Source organism: Myotis nattereri (assembly GCF_964212035.1).
Source record: "Myotis nattereri genome assembly, chromosome: 6".
NCBI lineage: Eukaryota > Metazoa > Chordata > Mammalia > Chiroptera > Vespertilionidae > Myotis > Myotis nattereri.
In genome coordinates, this window is record NC_138081.1 from 18,496,272 (window position 1) to 18,520,784 (window position 24,513).

At 41.9% G+C, this 24,513-nt stretch overlaps 1 protein-coding gene across 2 annotated transcripts; it reads left to right on the forward strand.

The window, feature by feature from the left end:
• Window positions 1-7,897: 7,897 nt before the first annotated feature.
• Window positions 7,898-22,088, forward strand: TDRD6 (tudor domain containing 6; the record flags this gene model as incomplete). Of its 2 annotated transcripts, XM_081093938.1 has the most annotated exons (4): window positions 7,898-13,937; window positions 15,800-15,918; window positions 17,182-17,271; window positions 22,065-22,088. In XM_081093938.1, 4 exons carry the CDS (start codon window positions 7,898-7,900, stop codon window positions 22,086-22,088), a joined length of 6,273 nt encoding a protein of 2,090 aa, XP_080950064.1. The 2 variants fall into 2 exon arrangements, with proteins under 2 accessions (XP_080950064.1, XP_080950063.1); XM_081093937.1 differs by lacking the exon at window positions 22,065-22,088 and having other exon boundaries at window positions 17,182-17,500.
• Between the last annotated feature and the right edge of the window lie 2,425 nt (window positions 22,089-24,513).

Here is a 24,513-nt window from a genome sequence, read left to right on the forward strand (position 1 = left end):
CTTTTGCTTAACCTCCACATTTTTTCTCTTCCCAAATCATTTTTTCTTGTTGAAAAAAAATATATTCTTACTTTTAGTTATATAATTATTTATTCTTTATAAATGACTTAGCATATATATCTAAATAAAGGGATAATAGTTCCTAAATTTGCTTTTAGTAAGGAACAATGTGTCTTTATCAAGTTTTCCAAATGTTTATTTTATTGTGACTAGGGGTAGGACTATGTCTTTATGTCTTGTTTTATATATATAATATATATCACTATTCATTAGTAGCATTTCTTTGATGTTAGGTACTCAAAAAATGTTGATTACAGTTACATACTGCATGAATCAGTTAATTTTCTCTTCATTATTTTAAGAACTTAGAAAACTAGTCTGAAATTTCTTTCACTTTACTAAGAAAAAGTAAACATTCAGAAATGTAAAAAAAAAAATGCTGTTCTGTTATTTTCAAAGATTTAAGCACAACCATTTATTAACAATTTAAATAGTTTTGTATGTTTTTCTTCATTAATGAAAATAGATTCCCTCAGGACCAGTGGTTATAAAAACAAATGGTGGGGGGGCTATTGTCTTCTTCCCAGTTAAACACTGACTTTTAAAAATGATTATCAAAGAAATCTATATTATAATTAAATGCCAGATAATGTGGATAAAGGATAGTGTGGTTTCTAAAGACCTTTATCAGATCTGGGGTTCTACTCTGACAAAGCCTAACTGTAATCAGTTTCCTTCACTTCCCATGATTCTTGATTTCTACTTCTTGATAAGGTGAAGTGATTGAACTCTAGATTCTTAAATTGCATAGACTTGAAGGGGGCCATTATATTTATGCAAGGTGAAAGAGAGAAGATTAAAAGTATTTATTGGGATTTTTGTTTTCTGGTCTTAATTGATTTGTCATATTTCAAGATTGGGAAAGGTTTATTCAGGCGTTAAAGTATAACACAAACTTAAAAAAAAAGATTGAAAAGTATAATACATTTTATATAGCTGGCCTGTCTCACTCAGAAATCCACCAAGTAGCAGTCATCTTCAGACAACTCTGGGCATGTCAGCCCATATACTTCTCTTCAGTTGCTCCTTTCTACACACAATAAAAATTAATATTCTTAGTACTATATGCAAGAACCTCTCCATCTGACTCCATTTCCTAACCTTTGCATTTCACTGCATACCTGCACTCTACCTCCTTTTACATGCATTGCTCACTAATTTCTCTGGAGATGCTCACGGCTGCCTTTCATGCAGTGTTCACACTGGGCTCCCCAACAGACTTTCCACCATCACTACTACCCATCCCTCCTCATTTCCATCAGTTACATCCAGAAGTAACATCTAGAATGATCTCTGAGGACCTAGACATCTTCAACCCCCGTCTTCCCACTGCCTCTCCTACTGCGGCTATATGTCTGAATGTATGGGTGTGTGCCTGTGTCCCCTCCGCTACATCTCTGTTTCTCGTACAATTCAAACAGGAGCCAATAAAAAGGTATTAATTGAATTCAGAGATTTTTGGGGGGTGGAGAGAGAAAAATTTAGGCACACATGGTTGTCATTTGTTGTTTTCTTCCTACTGTCGGAGTAATTATGTTAAGTCAGCAACACTTGATTTCATGAGATTCTTGACCATATTACCAGTAAATGCTTAACTGCATTTTCCTAAGATCACATGTCTACATGTATGTAATTAACATTTTAAAGAGGTATTCATCAGTTTAATAGCTACTCCACAAAAACCTAGAATTTGGAACTTTTAAGTAATACAAAATATTTGGTTAGTTAATAGTTGATACATATATGATGAGTTTATGTTATTCTTCATTTTAGAGTGTCTATGGAAATGATTTCACTCTCTTGGCCTTCATTGATGCCATACAAATGCACATTTTGCCCACTCAAGTGTTTTGTTTTGAATTTTGAGGGATACATGATTATTTTTCTCTCCCCATACTTTACCCCCAACAGGCTGCTGTAATTGTCAACAGCAGCAGGATCCACTTGGAAGGTTTGATAAAAGCAGATGAAGATGCTTAAAGATGTCTGTTTGCTGAAAATATCTGGTGACAGGAATGTATGTGAGTAAATATAGTGCATTCTAATTTTTAAAATAAATGTTTTAAGACTTCTCGCTGGCTGTTAAGGGTTTTGTTTTGTCCTGATGTGTAGTTTTATCCTGGTGTATTTTTTAGTTAAAATGATAACTTTATGTATCATTTTTAAATCTTAATCTTTACTTTTTACAAGTGTAAAAGAAACTGGCTTAATTTAGGATGTCAGAGCTGAAATAATTATTTTAGAAAAAAGGATGCTCATACCTTATCACTATAATAAATCCATTTCGTCTGTTAATCCTATTCTCCCTACTAATCTAGTTCTGCTCTGTCTACAAAGAATGGATAACTATTAATGACAAAGATGGATATGCTCAGGAGCTGAGGACAGAAGAGGAAAATAAAAATGGGAATTGCTTTAAACATTGGAGAATTAGGCCCTCCTTTTTTGATAGCATGTTCTACTTTGATTTCCATGATACTATTCCCTCCTGTCACTTATATTTTCTATTACTATTTTTCAGTCTCTATTGGCTACTTCTTTACTGCCAAGTCTTTAAATTTTGGTTCTCAAGGTTCTAATTTTGCCCCTCTTCTCAATTTCACTCTCTCTTTAGGAAAAGCCATGCATTTCTGTGACTTCGGCTACTACACTTAGGCTGGTTTTCCCCAAATACATAAAAAGCACTCAACACATGGTAGGCACTCATTACCCGTATTTCTACTCCTTACTCATTTCTCAAGCTTTAATACTGTTTTATCAATTGCCAATTATATATCTACAGCAGGATGGCCCACAGTCCAGTGACCTCAAGTTTCCCAGTATTAAGTCATTTTCTTTCTTTTTTTTTACAACTCCTTCCTCCCTACCCTTTAAAATGTGCTCTTCCAGGATTCTCTGTTGCATGACACAACCAGTACAGCAGCCAAGAAACCTGGGGACATCCTTAGCTTCTCATTTGTTTTCTTATTGTTCAAAATGTTTAAATCCATTTATAAAAAAGAGATCAAAGTCTCTTGTGAACATAGATGCAGTAAGTACCACTTCACACCCATGAGGATGGCTATTATAAAAACAAAACGCAAAATAACAAGTGTTAGGGATGATGTGGAGAAATTGGAACTCTTATACATTGCTGGTGAGAGTGTAAAATGGTACAGCTGCTATATAGAACAGTACGGGAACTTCCTCAAAAAATTAAACAGAATTATCCTATAATCCAGCAATTCCCCTCCTTGGTGCATACTCAAAAGAACTGAAAGCAGAGATTTGAACAGATGTTTGTATACTAATGTTCATAGCAGCATTTTTCATGTAGCCAAAAGGTAGAAGCAACTCAAATGTCCATTGATGGATAAATGGATAAGCAAAATGTGGTATATACCTATGATGGAATATTATTCAGCCCCCAAAATGAAGGAAATTCTGAGACATGCTATATCATGGATGAATCTTGAAAACATGCTGCGTGAAATCAGCCTGTCACAAATGGGCACATAGTGTCTGATTCTACTTATACGAGACACTACAATAATCAGAAAGTAGAAGAGGGTTACCAGGAACTTGGGTGGAGGAGAATGAGATGTGTTTAATGGGTACCTAATTTCAGTTTGGGATGATAAAAGAGTTCTGGATGTGGATAGTGGTGATGGTTGCACAACGATGTGAATGTACTTAATAACCACCGAACTGTACATTTAGAAATGGTTAAAGTAAATTTTAAGTATATTTTACTAAAACTTTTTATATATAAAAAAATTTAAAGAGCATGAGTATAGTTGGAAATATATATTAGCAAATTGAATTCAGCATTATAAAAAGGACACTACATCATATCTAAGTGTGGCTTATCCCAGGAATACAAGGTTAGCTCAACATTTAAAAATCAATAGTCCTGGCCAGTGTTCTCAGTGGTTAGAGCATCAGCCCATGCACTGAAGGGTTGTGGGTTTGATTCTCAGTCAAGGGCACATACCTGCGTTGATCCTTAGCCCTGCAGTTGGGGCGTATGCAGGAGGCAACCAGTGGATATGTCTCACATCAAAGTATCTCTCGCTTTCTCCCCTCCTCCCTCCCTCTCTTCCGCTCTCTCTAAAAATCAATGGAAAAAGTATCCTCGGGTGAGTATATTTAAAAAGTAATATAATTCACCTAATTAACAAACAAAAAAAGAGAGAATCAAGCATCTCACTAGAATATGAAAAGTACGTAATACAATCCAGTATCCTTTCATGATTAAAGTTCTCAAAAAACTAGGCAAAGAAGGTAACGTTCTCAACCTGGTAAAAGAGATCTAAGTAAGGCCTATACGTAACATCCCATTGTGAAAGACTGAAGGCCATCTCCCTACAGGAACAGGACAAGAATATCCAGTCTCACCATTTTTATTAAAAATGTACTGCAGGTCTTAGCTATTATAATGAGGCAAGAAAGAGAAATAAAAGGCATGTATATCAGAAAGAAAAACATAAAAACTGCCTTTATTCATAGATGATGTAACTCCGCAGACAATCCCAAGGAATCTACAAAAAAGCTACTAGAAGTAATGAATCTTAACAAGGTCATAAACTAGAATGTCAATACACAACGAATATATATTGCAGTAGCAGTGAAAAATTGGAAACTAAAATTTTAAAAAATATAATTTACAATAATATGAAAAACTTAGGGATAAATCTAACAAGATACTTGGCAAGATGTGTTCACTGAAAACTACAAAACATTGCTGAAGAAAGTAAAGAGCTCAATTAATGGAGAGAGAAACCATGTCCATGGATTGAAAAAAATACTGCTCAGAAGTCCGTTCTCAAAGTGATCTCTATCTACAATGCAATCCTAATAAAAATCCCAACAGGTTTTCTTTTTTTTTTTTTTTTTTTTTTTTTTTTTTTTGGCAGAAATTGACAAGTATATTCTAAAATACATAAGGAAAAGCGAAGGCTGGGCATTCAGACCATAAAAATAAATGAGAAGAGTTCCTGCTTTCAGGAAGGTCACACTGGTAGAAGGGAGAAATAGTAAACAATTGCAAGACATGATAGGTAATATAACAGACATATGTAAAAGGAAGGGCTAGGAGAGTCATGTGGAAGAGAGATTTCAGCTAGATCTTGCTAGAAGTCTTTAAATCAAATGCTTTTCTTGCATCGTGATTGAGACATTAACTAGAGTACATTTGGAAAATGGAATTGAATTTTTCAAGGATGAGTTTATGGGTAAAAGTTTAGCTTTTTTTTTTTCCAGCTTCCATAGAGCATACTTTTTATTGTACAGGTATATATACAACAGTTTAATTTGTGAACATTTACAGGCGTGGAGTTTAATACCAAATCTCCATGGCACCCCATACACTGCACTGTGCACTCCTGTTTTGGGTTCAGCCCAACAGGAATGAGACACAAAGTTATTGCTTTGTGAACAGAGTTTCAATTATATAGAATCTTCTGCATCAAGAACAGAGCCAAGGATCCTAATTCCTAATACCCCATAAAAAGTTTTGTGTTTTTTTTTAAATCTAGCATCTTCAGATACCAAATGCTGCATATAGTAGGAGGCAGATTCTATCCACTTAGCAACTAATGGGTGGTATTGGACACAATAAAAAATTCCCTTGTTCAAAGGGGGCCTTTGAGCTTTACAAAATGTGCAGAAACACAGCTTGCTGATGATTTTATGTTTGTTAAAAAAAACAAAACAATTTTGAAACTTAACTCTTCAAATGGAATGTCCTTTGAAATGACATGTTCCTTTAAGGTACTGAAGCTTGATTTGCCTATTTATTTCACATCTTGGTGATTTGAGTAAACTTGAAAAGTCTAGTTTTTCAGAGAAATCAAATCCATTCTTTCATTTACTAGTATTCACCAAAGACCTGGTGTACAGATTGGTGCACCGGTGGTGTCCCTTGGCATAGTCTGTGGGGATCGGGCCAAAACCGGCAGCCCAACGCCACCTGCCACTCCTCCTTGCCACTCCTGCTCATCCCAGCCCCACTGTGCCCGCCACCACCGCTCAGTAGACTTGCTGCAGCAGCCAGTCGTAAGCCCTGCGTCTGGCACCTGTTGGTCAGCTGAGGGGCTCTCCTGCTGTGGGAGCTCACTGACCACCAGGGGGCTGCTCCTGCATTGAACATCTGCCCCCTGGTGGTCAGTGTGCGTCATAGCGACCGGTCAACCTGTTGCTTAGGCTTTTATATATGTAGATTCTGTGAGTACTAGTATGTATTGCCTCAGCCCCACGCTAGATTCCAGGAATGCAAGAAACAGTTCTTGGCAAAAGGAGCTTTTAAGCTGGTGGCATGACTAATTGCAACACAAGTAAGAGTGCAAAGTAAGCCCAGGGGGCTCTGGAAGTGGGGAGGCCTCTAATCTGGATAGATGGAGACACTGAGCTTCACTCCTGCAGACCAGGGTTATATGCCTTGACTTCATCTACATTCTATCTGATGATATTTCATAATGTGAAGGAGATGGAAAAGTATGAGAAACTAAGATGAATGTGTCTAACTTTGCAAATGAACAGAAATCCAATGCAGACATCTCTGGGAGCTACTTACAGAGTCCACACTTCTCCATGCCACTCCCTCCTCCTTTACAAATTGAGTCCTCCAAGGATTCCCTTGGTAAGGTTTAGGTGGGGGACAAACAAGAGTTTGGCCAAGAGACCCTCTGCCCCAGGAGATACAGCAAGACCTTGAAGTCACGTTTCTTCCTTTACTCTTGACCTCCTTTTATGAGCCCAGTTCTGTCCTAGCTCTGAGAGTAAATGAAGAATAAGTGCCTGAAAAGCTAGGCTGCACACAGGCAACCTAAAGAGCAAAGACCCACTGGATAGTCATGGGGAAGGGAGCACTTAAGTCTCCATATACTAGTAGTCTCATACTATTTATGTATTTATTATCCTCACCGGAGGATATTTTTTCCATTGACTTTTAGAGAGAGTGGAATGGATGGAGAGACGAGAGAGAGAGAGAGAGAGAGAGAGAGAGAGAGAGAGAGAGAGAAACATCGATGTGTCCATTGGTTGAGCCTGCAACCAAGGCACATGCCCTTGAATAGAATCTAATCTGTGACCGTTCGGTCCTTGGGCTGAAACTCTATCCACTGAGGCAAATGGGTTAGGGCTCACACTTGATTTTAACCCTTGTAACAGTTCAGGTGATCAAAGGGGTTCATAGAAGAGGGTCAGCAACTTGCTCCAGGTCACTGCAAACCCTGTCCCATGTAGGACACAAGCGCATAGGCACCCTCAGCCAGGGAGGGCCTGGGGTCCTGTGAGTGTTGGGGCCCTAACGCCCAGGAATGTGCTGTTGGGGAGTCACCTGTGCCTTTCCCCCCCACCCTCCACCCCGCGAGCCTGCGCCTGGCTCACAGGGCTCCTAGACACTCCCTGGCCAGCCCGTGGCCAGCCCTTCACACGGCGTCCCCCAGAGTGGAAGGCGCTCTACAGAGAGGCAGGTGGTGTCCCCATCCTGGCCTTGGAAACAGCCCTGCAAGTCTCTCCTGCCCTCCGGCCACCAGCCCTCTCTGGGCTCCCACCGCAGCGGGGCCGCTTCCCTCCACGTCCCGCGGCCGGAAGCCGGGGCGCCGCGCGCGCAAATGCCTGCGCGGCCGCGCAACCGTGGGCTCAACCGTGGGCGGTTGGACACGCCGCGGGGTCTTACCGGTTGGTGGGCGTCCGGGAGGCTGGGCGATTGGCGCGTCGCCTCCGGTGGCCTCGGGAGTCTTCCCAGTGCTTCGGGCCAGAGCCCGGGTTGTGCTCCTTCCCGAGGCGCAGGGGGTTCGCGGGCCTGACCCGCCCTGGCCGCTCCGAAGGCGGTAGCCGCGCCGGCGCCGCGGAGATGTGCTCCACCCCCGGGCTGCCCACGCCCGGGACCTCGCTGGCCCTGAGGGTGTCCTTCGTGGCCGTGCATTCTGAGGTGATCCCGGTGCAGCTCTGGGGGCTGGTGGGCGAGCGGCGGGACGAGTACCTGCGGCTGAGCCAAGAGATCCAGGAAGCGGCGGCCACGTGCGGCCCGTGGGCGCTGGGCGGCGCCTCGGCTCTGCCCGGCGAGCTGTGCCTGGTGCAGGTGGGGCTCCGGTGGCACCGCGGCCGGGTGGCCGGCCGGCAGGGCCAGGACAGCCGCATCTTCCTGCTGGACGAGGGCCGCACCGTCACGGCGGGCGCCGGCTCGCTGGTGCCCGGGCGCAGCGAGTTCTTCCACCTGCCCTCGGAGGTGCTGGGCTGCGTGCTGGCCGGCCTGGTGCCCCCGGGGGGCGGCGGCGGCAGGCCCCAGCACTGGCCGGCCAGCGCCCTGGCCTTCCTCAGCAGCCTGCAGGGCAAGGAGCTGCGCGGGCAGGTCCTGGACGTGCTGCTCCCGCACCGCCTGGTCTTCCTGGAGGTGCCCGCGCTGTTCCAGCAGATGGAGGAGCTGGGCCTGGCCAGGCGGATCCCGCACAGCCTCTTCCGCTCGCTGCTCAAACGCTACCTGCCTGCGGCGGCCTCGGTGGGCCTGGGCTCCGGGGCCCCCGCCTTGCAGCGAGTCCTGCCTAAGCAGGAGCAGCCGAGCCTGGATTACTTCTGCCCGCAGCTGCAGCTGGGCGTGACGGAGCCCATGGTGGTGACGCAGGTGTGCCACCCCCACCGCATCCATTGCCAGCTGCGGAGCTTCTCGCAGGAGATTCGCCGCCTCTCCGAGAGCATGGCCCACATCTACCGGGGTTCCGTGGGGACCGGGGAGGAGAACGACGCCAGTGCCCCCTGGGAGGGGGAGAAGGAAAGCCCGGACAAGTCGGGCTCTCCGTGTGCATCCTGTGGGTTGGACGGACGTTGGTACAGGGCGGTCTTGCTCGAGACCTTTCGGCCGCAGCGCTGTGCCCAGGTGCTTCACATCGACTTCGGCAGGAAGGAGCTAGTGAGCTGCAGCAGCCTGCGCTACTTGCTGCCGGAGTACTTCCGGATGCCCGTGGTCACCTACCCCTGTGCCTTGTATGGTCTCTGGGACGGTGGCCGCGGCTGGTCTCGGTCCCAGGTCGGTGGCCTGAAGGCACTGATACTGGGCCGGGCCGTGAATGCAAAGATTGAGTTTTACTGCTCCTTCGAGCATGTGTATTACGTCACCCTGTATGGAGAAGATGGGATGAATCTTAACTGTGCCTTTGGGGTACAGTCCTGTTGCCTGATTGATAGATTCCTTCAGAGCCCGGGAACAGAGGAGGAGGAAGAGGAGGAGGAGGAGGAGGAAGAGGAGGAGGAGGAAGAAGAGGAGGAGGAGGAGGAAGAAGAGGAGGAGCCCGAATTAGCCCTTTACTGTCGGTCTCCTGCTGAAGAAGTGGAGGAAGAGCTTCCACTCCCAGCCCTGAGGTCTGTCCGTTTAAAGATTAATGCCTTCTATGATGCCCAGGTCGAGTTTGTTCAAGATCCTTCTGAGTTCTGGATCCGGTTGCGGAAACACAGGGGCTCCTTCCGCAAGCTGATGAAGAGAATGAGCAGTTTCTATTCCTCGGCCAGGAAGCTGGATGGGATCGTTTTGAAACCGAAATCTGATGACCTCTGCTGTGTGAAATGGACCGAGAATGGTTACTATCGGGCTGTGGTGACCAGATTGGACGCCAAGAATGTGGATGTATTCTTAGTTGATCGAGGCAATTCGGAGAAGGTGGACTGGTGTGACGTGAGGATGCTGCTGCCTCAGTTCAGACGGCTGCCAGGATTGGCTCTGAAGTGCACTCTGGCTGACATTTGGCCTGTGGTAGGAACCTGGAGCCAGGAGGCAATTTCTTTTTTTAAAAAGACTGTGCTCCACAAAGAATTAGTCATCCATGTCCTTGATAAGCAGGGTAAGCAGTATGTTGTGGAGATTCTTGATGAATCAAGAACAGGGGAAGAAAACATTGGTAAGGTAATTGCTCAAGCTGGATATGCCAAGTATCAGGAATTTGAAACCCAGGAAAATATCCCTGGATGTACCCACTCCCCAGAGCATGTTTCAAACCATTTCAGTGCCGAGAAGAACAAAATACCTTCTGCCAAGAAGGAAGAAGTAGAACAGAAAGCCAAGGGAGATAATAAAACTACATGTGTTTCAGAAGCTTTGGCGGACACAATAGTTGGTACAAATGTTTCAACGGGACTAGTTGTGCAGGGAAAAGAGAAAAGAATGTCTGTTTATTCTCCTCTTCTACAGAACTTGGAAATTAAGCTAGGCTCTTCTTGTAAAGGAGAGATAAAAATTGGAAGCACAATGGAAGTCAAAGTGTCTTATGCTAAAAACCCTGGCTATTTCTGGTGCCAGCTGACCAGGCACAGGCAAGAATTTAAAGCTTTAGTGTGTGATATTCAGGACTATTGCAAGAATACCCCTACTCCTTACCAGGGATCCACCCCCGCTTGTTTGGCAAAGCGAACAGCAAATGGAAAATGGTCCAGAGCTCTGATCAGGAGTACACAATCTCCAGAGAATGTCAAAGTAATATTTGTAGATTATGGAGACAAAGATGTGGTATCTGTGACGAATATTTGCGCAATTAGTGAAGCATTTCTCAAAGTTAAGGCTCAGGCTTTTAGGTGCAGTCTTTATAACTTAATTGAACCAACTGGCCAAAATCCTTTTGCTTGGGGTGAAAAGGCAATAAAAGTTTTCCGTGAATTTGTAGTCAATGCGTGGAAAGACAATCTAGAATTAAAATGCACAGTATTTGCCACTGCATCAACAGGTGACGAGGAACTGTTTTATATCGTGGATTTGCTAACACCCTTGCAGAGTGCAAGCCATATTTTGGTAGAAAAAGGACTTGCAAGACCAATCAAACTTCCGAAGCCGCTGGGGTTCCCCATTCAGCTATGTTCTTACTACTATTCAACACATGATATAAAAATCGGAAGTGAAGAATTAGTGCTTGTAACACATGCTGTTGACCCTTGGACATTTTATTGCCAGTTGGGAAGAAATGCCCATATTTTAGAAGAGTTGTCCTGTTCTATTATACAATTAAATAAAACTTTGCTGAACATTAAAAAAAAAACCTTGATTCCTGGGGACTTGTGCCTTGCTAAGGATACCGACAGAAATTGGAGTAGGGGGATAATGATAGAAAAAGACCCAAATAAAGTCTTTTTTGTTGATTTTGGCAACATTCGTGTGGTAACAAATGATGATCTGCTTTCCATACCTAGTGATGCGTGTGATGTCTTATTTTTGCCCATGCAGGGCATTAGATGCTCATTGTCTGATATTCCTGACCATATACCAGAAGAAGTGACAACATGGTTTCAGGAGGCTATTTTAGGCAAGTTATTGAAGGCTGTGGTTGTAGCCAAAGATCCAGATGGAGGACTGATGATAGAACTATATGATGACAGTATTCAAATTAATGCTAATATTAATGAGAAGTTAGCGTTACTTGGTTACAAAGGTAGGGAACGAAAAAAAGAAGAAAGTGAAATACTCTCTACAACAGAAACTCTGGATGTGAAAAAGAAATATATGAAGTTGTCACCTATGGAATATTTAAGCAAACAAGTAGAGAACAAGATATACAATATGGAGATCCTGACAGAATCAGACAAACCTAAGGGCAGCTCAGCAGGTAAGGAACTCAAACTTTCACAAAGTTCAACAAAGACAAACGTAGTCGCTCAACATCGTAACTCTGTGGGGAATGAAAAGAGTGAAGTGTCTTCATTAATAGAAAAGAAAGAAAAAAGGAAAGTCATAGAACTAGAAGTCACTCCTTTAGAGAGAAAAAGAGGAGATTCCTGTAACAAAAATTTGCCTATAAAATTGTCCGAGTTTCCACAGAAGACTATAAAGCCTGGCTTTAAAACAACTGTATATATTTCTCATATAAATGACCTTTCAGACTTTTATGTGCAACTAACAGAAGATGAAGCTGCACTCAGTCGTCTTTCAGAGAGATTAAATGATGTTAGCATAAAGCCCAGATGTTATGCAGGTCCTCCTTTGCAAAGAGGAGATATGATATGTGCCACTTTCCCAGATGACAATTTGTGGTATCGTGCTGTGGTCAAGGAAAAACAACCCAGTGACCTTATTTCCGTACAATTTATAGATTATGGCAATGTTTCCATGATTCCTACTAACAAGATAGGTAAACTTGACCTTGTTCATGCCCTGTTACCAAGGTTGTGCATTCACTGCTCCTTACAGGGACTTTGGGTTCCTGAGATTCTACATTGTAAAGAAATGATGCGTTACTTTTCTCAAAGGACAGGCGAGGCTCCAATAAAATGTGAATTTGTTAAATTCCAAGACAGATGGGAAGTTATTCTTGCTGATGAACATGGGATCATAGCAGAAGATATGATCAGCAGATACACTTTCAGTGAAAAATCTGAAGTAGGACTTTCCATCCAAATAATGAATGGCGCCTTTTCCAAGTCGGCCAACAAAACAGACAGTGGCACTTCAGTATTTCTTAACTGGTATAATCCCAAGATGAAAATGCTAAGAGCTTATGCCACTGTGGTAGATGGACCTGAATATTTTTGGTGTCAGTTTGCTGACAGTGAGAAACTTCAGTATTTAGAAGGAAGACTACGAAGTGCTGGAGAATGGACAACAGATGGGAGGAGCTGTATCTCGAGTCCTCATATTGGAGATCCTTGCATAGTGAGATACAGAGAAGATGGGCACTTGTACCGGGCACTTATCACCAATATTTGCAAAGATTCTCTTGTATCTGTCAGGCTTGTGGACTTTGGGAACATTGAAGACTGCGTGGACCCCAAATCCCTCTGGACCATGCCTTCTGAACTTATGGTGATCCCCATGCAAGCCTTTCCCTGCTGTCTCTTGGGATTTCATATTTCAGAGGGTGTGTGCCCTCAAGAGGGAAATGACATTTTTTATGAAATCGTAACGGAAGATGTGTTGGAGATAACAATCTTAGAAATCAAAAAGGATATTTGTGATATCCCTTTAGCAATTGTTGACTTGAAAAGCAAAGGCGAAAGTATTAATGAGAAAATGAAAAGGTATTCTAAGATTGGTATTAGAAACAGTGATCTGCCCTATGAAAAAAATGGCCCAGGGATCAAGGGAGCTCTTAGATCCCCTGGTCCTGATGTCAGACTTAAGAAACCATGTAGTAAGGCCAGGCAAGAGAAAGCATTGTATGTGGAACCACAGACAGATGAGTTCTTTGTAAGAATTGAGAAAGACTTACACATGATTGAAACCAAGCCAAATAAATTCCATGACCCCAAAATGGACACCATTTTTGAAGCTTTTGAAAACCCTTGCAAAGACAAGATTGGCACTGAGGTCCTGGAAGGTCTAGTAGAGTGCCATTTGGTTGACAAAGCAAAGTTTGATGATGAACCAATGATAGGATTGAATGTGTCATTACTGCGTGCTGATGAAACAGAGGAGATACTAGAACTGAATTCACTTGAGATGCTGCTTTCTCCTGATGATGAATCAAAAGAATTCGTGGACCTGGAATCCATGGAGTTACAGCATTCCCTAGTCGGGGATGAAGAAAAAGAAGAACCAGGTCTGGTGCCTCCTGTCGAGCCACTCCCCCTGGTCTGCGACACAGAAGCCACCCTGGAGCCCTTCACAGTGCAGCTGCCCCTCACTTGTGAGGCTGAGAAGCAGCCAGAACTAGACTTACCTACAGCCCAGCTGTGCCTAGAATCCCTGTGTGCTGAGGACACGAGAGAGTCAAGCTGCGTGGAATGGTGTGATGACCAACATGGGTTGCCATTGCATCTACATGGAAAGGATTGTGATCCCCAGACACAGGTAGAAATGAACATACATAAAGAAGAATTTACAGAATATAAACACAGAGATGCCATTTCCTCATTGACGTCTCTGCTTTCTGAGGAAGAACCCAGAGATAAGCAGAAACACGATGCTTTACCAGAGGTCGCAGGTATGTGAGTTTTTTCTCTCACTTTCATTTAGGCTTAACCTGGTGTCTTATTTATTTACTAATTTGTCTTAAAGAAAATAATTCTTATCTAAATTTTTTAAATTAACTCTTTGGGGGAACCGATTAAAACCTGAAAAGAGAATCTGATTTGGAGGGTATTTTTAACATAGGGAAATTATATTGTAAAATTCGTGTAAAATAATACTTTATATGCTGGGTAAAATGCTGACTTATTTTGTGTTTAAAAATAGAATGCTTAAAGTGTGTTCCCAAAACACACTTTACTTTCCAAAAAGTAATCACATTAGAATGTAAAACAAAAAACACCACCTTTGAAATAAAGAGGTTATATTTTTTTGGTGTTTTTTAAAAAAAATGTGGGTTTGGGTTGTGTGTGTGTGTGTGTGTCTGTTTCCAGACATTACTATAGGCATGAATTTATGATAGGGATCATTTCAGCAGAGATTTCAAATTTAACTGTTTTGCTTCATGCAGGTACTTTGCCATTCATTTAGAATCCCTTAAAAAAACAACACTAGATTATGGAGCCTATGCAAACCAAAAAAGTTAACAGCCAGGAGTAAATATTGGAGAACATTGATTGTCATTAACTTTCTATAAATTATTACTACTGCTATTTTCTTAGCTGCTTAATAAGATTCAAAGTTAGATGAAATGGCTAACTTTCAGTGTGTTTTTTTTATAATCAATGTAACTTTTTAATAATTGTTATATTATTCAACTTGAGTTATTGTACAAAATAGAGAAAACAATAGACTAAGGAGAATGAAAATCACCATAATTGCATTACCAAGAAATGGCCACAGTTAACACCATGGTGTACTTCCTTTCTGTTGTCTTTCTGCGTATGTGTGTGTTTATTTACAGAGTTTGAAAAACTAAAGAGATCAGACTATCCTACAGTGTTCAATGAGGCATTTTAATCTCTTAAATGTGCCTTCAAAATAATTTAATTTCATAGTATGCCATCCTGTGGATATATGATGATTTATTTAAATATTAAACTAGATTTTTAGTCTTAGTTGTTCCATTTCAGAATAGTAAGTAATAGCTTTGTGATAAGGTTGTCTGTTCATTTGCAATATGCTGCTTTGCTATAGAAATGGTTGTTGTAACCATAGACCACACCACTTCTGGCAAGAATAGCCTGATTTTTGTAGTAGTTTTTAATGTTAGAATCAGACTCACATCTTTAAAAAACATAACACATGGTGATGGTTTTTTGTTTGTTTTGTTTTGTTTTTGAGGAAAATGGTAAGGAATTATCTGGGGAGGAACCCTGTTAGAATTTAAATAAAATCAAGGAAAGATAACAGACTTAGAACATATTGTATTGTACATGATACCAATTATATAGAAACTAGAGGCCTGGTGCACAAAAATCTGTGCACTGGCGGGGGCGGGGGTTGTCCCTCAGCCCGACCTGTGCCATCTCACAGTCTGGGACCCCTCAGGAGATAACCGCCTGCTGGCTTAGGCCGACTCCCCGGGTTGCACATGGCAGGCCCGGATCTGGAGGCAGGGCGGGCGGCCGATTGCGCTTCCCTGCCCCACTGCCCCCAGTCACACACGGCAGGCCCAGATCCCGTGCCAGGTCGGCGGGTGGCGGATGGCGCTGCCCCGCCCCGCCTGCAGTATGCAAATTTAATGGCCTTCTTTGTTGGGTTAATTTGTATATTCTTCTGATTGGCTGATGGGTGTAGTGAAGGTACAGTCAATTAGCATCTTTGTCTTTTATTAGTGTAGATAGCAACGGCAGATTAGGAAAATGCTTTGCTCATGCATCTAATATTAAGGAATGAAGAGGCATGCATTGAGTTTTACTCTATTCAATCTGGCAGCTCAACCAGAGGACACGTACACTTTGAAAGGATTTACTGTTGGATCCAAATGTGTTGTGTGGTCAAGACACACATGGTCTAAATGTGAGATTTTGGAAATAGCTGAAGAAGGTACAAAGGTTAGTACAGTTGAAGTACTTTATCTCAAAATGTACCTGAAGATTGTTAAGGAAATTTTATAAGCTGAGAAAATGCAGTTAAACAGAAGTTCACCTGTTCATCCCCCTAATATTTTGATGCAGTCCAAAATATCATTTTAAGAGTTCATAGATGAGCATCCTAGCAAGAAATTGTGCTAGGCTCTTTCCTCCTTACCTCTAAAATTCTATCAATCACCAGGTTCCACACTTTCCACTTCCAATCTGTCAAAACATTTTAGATCTCTTGCCACTGCCTTTGTCGAGTCCCTCATTTCACAACCAGATTATTCTAATAACCTTCTATTTGGTTCACATCTGGTCTTCCTTCAGTTGATTCTCTACACAGCCAGTGTGAAGTTTGTCAAATGCCAATCTGAGTACATCATTCCTGTGTGTCAAAGTTCTTGGGGACTTGCAGTTGATTGTGTCTGTCCTGTGACCTGAAAACCATTGTATCAGAATCAACTGGTGTGTTTACTTAAAATGTAGGTTTCCAGGCTGTGCCCTGGCTGGCTGACTCAGAACTTCTGGGAGTAGGACCAGGACTGTGCATTCTTATACCATTAAAATTTGAGAGCCACTCATCTAGATTAGAAAAGTCAAGCTCATCAACATGACATAGTCCTCCGGATTGAAGTGTCAATGTACCTCTCCAGCCTTAGGTCTTGCTCCTTTATGTTTTGTACTTTACATCAGATGAACATCAGACTGCTTGGTTTCTCATATATGTATGATTCTGTTTGGCTTCTTTGATTGATGTATTTAATAATGCAGTTAGTTTTATTTGCCTGTATTCTGTCCCCTGTCAAACTGGTTAATTTCCACTTATCTTTAAAAGATTTACTTCAACCATTGCTTCTTCCAGGAAGCATTTACTTGCTCTGTTTTCTAAATTTCTCTATCTCTCCCCTTTCCCTAACCCTCAAAGAGCTTTATGTCTTCTTTATATTTCTGTATCTCCTGCTGCAGAAATCTGTTATGCAATTTACTGCTTAGAGCTCTGTTTCTCCACTAAATTTTGAACTCCTTGAGATCTAAATTTAATCCATCTTTGATCTCTAAGCATGTTCAATATATGTTTTTTGAACTAAAGTATCACTGAGTTGAAACATAAGAATGAAATTTAATACAATTATTTGTATTGACTTTTAAGGTATTTCATTTTTGAAAGGATTGTTGTGGTACAAGAATCAGTTAGTTTTTGGAAACTACCAATGTTCATTACATTTTTTTCTATGGTAGGTTTTGAACCTTTCAAATGGTATGGAGGAGATAGTAAACCCTGAGAATGTCTGGAATGGCATACCCAAATTGGATAAGAGTCCATCTAAGGTATGGAATTATAGAAATAGTAATTAATAAGAGCATTGTCCTTCATTTTGAAAGGTGATAACTATTGCCAAAGACCTTGTGTTTAGGAATAATAGAGAAAAAGTACTAATATTGTAATGACAATGAAAAACAGCAATAACAGAATCAATGTTTCAGGGCTTTATGCTTCATACCCTTTTGGACAACCTAGTTATTAATGTTTTACTCTTTGATTTTCATTTTGGGACTTAAAAAATTAAAATTGTTCAGTGTCCACGACCTTTATAAAATATGGTTTGATGCAGAAAATCTAGGACAATGGCAAAGTTAAAAAGAAGAGAGTATCAGTCACCTGTAATATATTCATCCAAAGATAAACACATTGGTCAATGTGGTTTTCTTTTATAGTTTTTCTGCTTATATGGAATGTAAACATGCCATCTACTAGTATATTTTGAACATAGTTTGTTTTATTCTATATACAGTTTTATATTTTGTTCTTCATTAAAGATTATAAGGTGGGCAATTTCTGTTGCCATTATGATATGTATGGGCATTTGAATTTATCCTATTTGGATAAATTTAAATCCCATGATGCATTAACTTACAAAGGACTATTTTTTTGTGATACATTAATTCACCATGGTCTGGGATTCTATTTGATTACATTAAAAAAAATTTTTTATCTGAGCTATTTTCTTTTACCATGAGAATAGGTCTCATGAATTCATTTCTGTACAGACATCACACACATGATGCTATTAGGAGTTGAAAGCATCCAGGAGAACTATTTCTCTTCATGAAGTCTTTAATAAACCACCTATCTGTGGATCACCATGAATAATGTGTTTGAAAGCAGCCCTTGAACAATACACCAGACACCAGAGTTGTGGGAGTTTGGGAGCTAACCATTCGAAGAGGTTACTTCATTCCCTGTGTTAAATGCTCCCATGGAGATGGACCAGAGGAATGAATAGCTGAAGGATAGAAAATGTACTTGAGGTGATTCTTCACTATAAAATCAGATCCTTTTTAAAGTATTACTTTTTGTTGTTTACCATTTTTCTGGTTTATCTATGGTCCCCTTTCTGATTTTAATTATTTTGTGCTTACAGTAAAGAACTGGTTATAATCCAAGGGTTCGTTTTGCTGGGCTATAGTCCAGACACCGGGGAAAGATCTTTCCTTCATGTCATTGGATGATACCACCATTAAAGGACACTTTTGTTTATAAAACAGATTGCCAAATCTTAAAGATACCATTACCCTGAATCTGCAAACAGAAATGGTTTATCAATTTCCTTGTCTGTCAGTAGTAAGAAAAACAAAAACAACTCTAGCTAAAATGTTAAATGTGCTTAAGAGGATAAATAGCCAAGAAGAGGAATTCTTGAAATAAGAAATGCTTGTTGATTGAATTAATCTTGAAAGTTAGATTGTGAATCTGATAAATTCATAGTTTAAAGGCTTTTTTCAGTGTTAATCCTATTTAATAAAGAGGTAATATGCAAATTTACCCTCACACCCTCACAAGATGGCTGCCTATGACCAGGCTGGCAGGGGTGTTAGTGAGGGACTACCAAATGACTGAACAAGCAGGCTATGTGGGCAGACCAGGCCAGCAGGGGGGGTTAGTGAGGGACGACCAAGCTGGCAGGGGGGCAATTGGGGGTGACCAGGCCAGCAGGGGTGGCAGTTGGGTGTGATTAGGCTGGTGGGGGTGGGGGGGTGGGCAATGAGGGGTGACCAGGCCGCCAGGGGGGGGGACCGTTAGGAGCGACCAGGCCAGCGGGGGGGGGGGGGGGAGGGGGGCAGTTAGGGGCAACCAGGCAGGCAGGCAGGTGAGCGATTAGGAGCCAGCAGTCCAGGATTGTGAGAGGGATGTCCAACTGCCAGTTTAGGCCCAATCCCTGGGATTGGGGCTAAATCCGCAGTTGGACATCCCCCAAGGGGTCCTGGATTGGAGAGGGTGAAGGCTGGGCTAAGAGGACCCCCCGCCCCATGCACAAATTTCATGCACCAGGCCTCTAGTTAGCTTATATGTTCAAATCATTTATGTATGTTAAATGGTCTCTTGGGATTTTCTTTCAGGATTTTTAGTTTTATGTATATGGTACAGTTCAATTTGGGGGAGTTCCTGGTCATTGCAGGGTCATGTTCATAAGAAGCACACTTGTTCTTAGAATTGAGATTATGAATGAAATCAGCTCTTGGTGGCTTTACTAGTATGTGAAAAATACACACTAGTCAAGGAGAACAATGGACTAACTGGCTATCAGCCTTGTTAACATCATTCTAGCAAAATAGAAAATATGCCCATCTAATCTAATAAAAGACAAACAGGGTAACTGACCATACCTTCGCTAAATCCAGGCGATATGCAAATTTACTGCCAAGAAAGATGGCAGTTAACCTCCAACAAAGATGGCGGTTAACTTGCATAGGTAGGCACAATGATGGGAGGCGAAAGGGGAAGGACTGAAAAACGTGATCAGAAACCCAGGTGGCAGGCAAGAGCTAAGAGGACCTCCCCCGCCCCCCCCATGCACACATTTCATGCACCGGGCCTCTAGTTAGCTTATATGTTCAAATCATCTATGTATGTTAAATGGTCTCTTGGAATTTCTTTCAGGATTTTTAGTTTTATGTATATGGCACAGTTCAATTTGGGGGAGTTCCTGGTCATTGAGTTCCCCCCCCAGGGCCGCCTTTGCCCTGCCCCTGGGCCCTAGATTGGAGAACTGGGGCCGCCTTTGCCCGCTCCCCAGCCGGTGATTGCGATCAGAAAGCCGGGCCGCAGGCAAGGCGGCACCCCCGGAACCCAGGAGCTGCTTTGCCTGCGGCCGTGATCCTGATCGTGAAAGTCGAGGCATGCCTAAGGATTTTTTGTACATGTCCCACAGTCTAGAAGCAGAGTCAGAATCAAGAAGTGGAGTCTTACCTCAGCGCTGGGGTGTTTAAAAGTATCTAAAAATAGCAGTTCCATTGTGGAGTCCACCACCATGTTTGCCCCGACGGGAGGCATGCTGAGGACTTTCAGGGCAGCCCTATAACCTCCAGGCGGCCACAGCAGCTCTGGAGAGGGAAAAACTGCAGCACTTCCTGGGTCCGAAGTGCTAGCACCACAAATCTTGGCCTATCTCCAGCACAGCAGACAAAGGCTGAGAGGGGAGAGGTGGGTACGCTGGCTCCAGTGGTCCAAATCCTGTCATTGTCTGCGTTACCGAGCCTCGGTGCCCTCCAGAGCAGCCTCAGTGCCAGTGCAGAGGAGGCTTTGGAAAGGGTGGTGGTGAGGGGAATGCTTCCGCCTCTGGATACCCAGTGAAGCTGCTGTCAGGAGCCTTTCTAGGGCTGGCAGGAAAACGCGGCAATGAGGGAGGAATAATGTCTCAAAATGAAGAGGTTGTGGTTTTTTTTTGTTTTTTTCTCATCAGAAAAAATGTGAATATTACCTAACCCACAGACTTTGTAAGAATTAATTGAAATAAATTTCCAGAAATCATATAATGGCCGGGCTGAAGTAGATAGGTTGGTTGAGCATGAGTGTGGTCCTGTGCATGGAAAGGTTGCAGGTTCGATCCTAGGTCAGGGCACATACCTGGGTTTCATGTTGGATCCCTGGTCGGGGCTCCTAAGGAAGGCAACTGCAGGGATGTTTATTACATTGATGTTTCTCTCTCTCTATCCATCTCCCTTCCACTCTCTCTAAAAATCAATGGAAAAATGAACTAATGCCATATCTACAAACATGGATAATCTAAAAAAAAAAAAAATGTGGGGGGGGCCCTAACTGGTTTGGCTCAGTGGATAGATCATCAGCCTGCAGACTGAAGGGTTCCAGGATCGAATCTGGTCAAGGGCATGTACCTTGGTTGCAGGCACATCCCCAGTTGGGGGTGTGCAGGAGGCAGCTGATCGGTGTTTCTCTCTCATTGCTGTTCCTAACTCTCTATCCCTCTACCTTCCATTCCATTAAAAAAAATCGATATATTTAGAAAAAAAAAACGGGTAAAAGAGGTTGAATATTACTGTATAATTTAAAGTATGTAAAAAAAATATAACTTTTTAGGGGCATATATGTTATCTATACTAAAAAAAGAGTAATATGCTAATTAGACCAGACATCTTTCGGACATCCATCCAGACATCCTTTCTGGACAAAGCCACTGTGTTGGGGGCCAAGGCAGAAGCTGTTACAGGCGATCAGGCTGGCAGGGGAGGGCAGTTAGGGACGATCAGGCTGGCAGGCAGAGGCAGTTAGAAGTGATCAGGCAGGCAGGGGAGCAGTTAGGGGCGATCCAGCTGGCAGGGCAGCTGTTGGGGTGATCAGGCCGGCAGACAGAGGTGCTTAGAGGTGGTCAGGCAGGCAGGCAGAGAGGTTAGGGGTGATCAGGCAGAGGTGGTTAGGGGTGATCAGGCAGGCAGGGAAGCAGTTAGGGGCATCAGGCAGGCAGGCAGAGTGGTTAGGGGTGATCAGGCAGGTAAGCAGGTGAGCTGTTAGGAGCCAGCAGTCCTGGATTGCGAGTGGGGTCCCGGATTGGAGATGGTGCAGGCCGGGCTGAGGGACCCCTCCTGTGCACGAATTTCATGCACCAGGCCACTAGTTTTATAGTATTTTAGAGAAACTTTATTTGATAATAGGTAATGTGTGAGAACCAAAATACTACAAAGAAAACATTTTTATAGGGATAATTCTCTGTAGTCATTAGAATACTCACTCATCCTCCCTCCCCATTTTTAGAGGACATTAAATTTGTGGTGGTCACTCTCATGTAAGTAATTTTCTTGTTTTTCTTTTTCTTTCTCAACCTCAGAAAAGGGGCCTGGAGGTCACATAGATTTAGCTGTGGATCCAGTCAGAGCTGCTCTTAGACAAGAAGCATGGCATCCAGACCAATGGAGTGTTTGAGCTAATTGAGAGCCTGAATCACAAGAAGTTGTCATGCTTTGGAAACTTTGATATTTGTTGAAAACCAAATAGTTCTCAGGTTGAGGGTGCAGTGTATTTATAGTCATATTGCTGAATGTATATGGATCCGGGATCTTTAGTTTGCTAACCAATTTACTAACACATTAGGTCATATTTTTAAAAATTGTTATTTTAAAATATAGTGTTTAAATTTTAAAAAATATAGGTTTATGACAAGTATATTTTATGATGCTACTTAGGAGGATGGTTTTGTAACTCCTTCAGGATTTTTGTTTTTATTTCAGAAGCTTTGTCTTCTCTGTCTAAATATTTGACTAATTGCCTGTTTGAAATTGGAAGTATTCTGATACAATATTTGAATAAAGTTTATCCTTTAAGATGTAATGGTCTCTTTTCATTAAAAAGGAAATAGAATCCTGGAATATCCATAGTAATGGAACCACAATTCTACAGTTGGGGGAAAGAGAGCAGTAGTAAATGCTAGCTCCAGGTTTAGTCACTTGGGTGGTACTTTAAATGCATTTTCTTTTTTACTCCTCAACTCTAGGCACATATTAACATTTTTCCTATTTTATAGGTGAGAAAATGGGAACTTTTTACAGAAGCTGAATAACTTGCCTAAGGTCAAAGAGTGAGAGGCTTGATCAAACTGGACCCATCTAACATCAAAGTCTATGCTTTTAAAAATATGGTTGCAAGTGGTAGTATGCAAAGTCCAGATCCTAGCATCAGGAAATAAATCCTACTTATATATTGCTTACTATATATGTGACCTATGCAGGTTATATAATATCTTTGAGCCTTGATCTTCCTAATCTGTGAAATGGGGATAATAAAACCTTTCTTGCAGTATTTTTAAGATTATAAATAATTTATATAAAGTACCTGAAAAAGAGTAGGCATTCAATAGGTATTTCCTTCTTTTCCCTGAAAGATGTTCAGTATGCACTATACTAGGATTGTGATTTTTTTTTAACCTTAACTCATTGGATCCTTTCAGCAGATAGTTTCTTCTTTCCACAGCAGCAGGTGTCACCAACAAAGGATTTGAAAGAGGTGCTATTGAGTGGGGACAGCCATACAGTTGGAATGGTTATCCATTTCTAAAATGAGGTTTGCGACATGAGAATGGGAAAAGATGTTTGCGTAGGAAACATTATCAGACCTCGAAGCTCGAAGGGAATCATGAGAATAGGGAACCTTAAAAGCTGGGTGTAATTTCAAAAAGCAAAAAGGAGATGGTTTTGCATTTAATGTACTGGAGGTAGATAAGTATATGGTTGTTCCGGAGATAATGGACAGACAAGTTTGGCTCAACATGAAGGAGACATAGTTGTGAATTCCTGAGAGAAATGTCAGAGAAGGCTTTTTAGGGCCAGATTACAGGAAGCCTGCAGTTTCATGCTGAGGAATTTAAACATTTTTAATCTGAATGGCTATATAGGATAGGAGAAACCAAATTTCTCAAAATGGGTCTTTGTGCACCTTAACACATTAAGACAGGCCCTAAGTGCCATTTCAGAACACAGTTACTTAGTAACTGGGCAGAAGGGGTAGCAATGGAATAGTCATAGTGAACCAAGCTTCTTACCAAGTACTAATTATCCCTGTTCACACAGGCTTAATTAAATATAAAGAAGTCAGAGAAGGCCATACTTAGACCAAAATATATTTAGCTAATCAGTGGCGTAAGTTTTTACCCTTTAGGAAACTAAAAAAATGTTTCCCTTGACTCCTGAACATATAAGTGCATAATGTTTAAGGCAGTGGTTCTCAACCTGTGGGTCAAGACCCCTTTTGGGGTCAAACGACCCTTTCACAGAGGTCGCCTAAGACCATCGGAAAACACATATATATTTACATATTGTTTTTGTGATTAATCACTATGCTTTAATTATGTTCAATTTGTAACAATGAAATTGGGGGTCACCACAACATGAGGAACTGTATTAAAGGGTCATGGCATTAGGAAGGTTGAGAACCACTGGTTTAAGATATTCTTTTCCCTCCACTTATTGTGATATTCTATTTCCAGTATTACCTATATAATTAAAAACATTTATTAAATAAAAATAAATGAAGACCAGCCGATGTGACCTAGTTGGTTGAGCACCATCCTATGCACCAAGAGGTCACTGGGTCAATTCCCGTCAAGGCCCATGCCCAGGTTTCTGGCTCAATCCCCAGTAGGGGGCATGCAGGAGGCAGCTGATCAATGTTTCTCTTTCATCGATGTTTCTACCTCTCTCCTTCTCTCTTCCTCTCTCTCTAAAAATTAGTAACAGTAAAAAAAAAGATATTTAAAAACATAATAAAACATAAAAATAAATAAA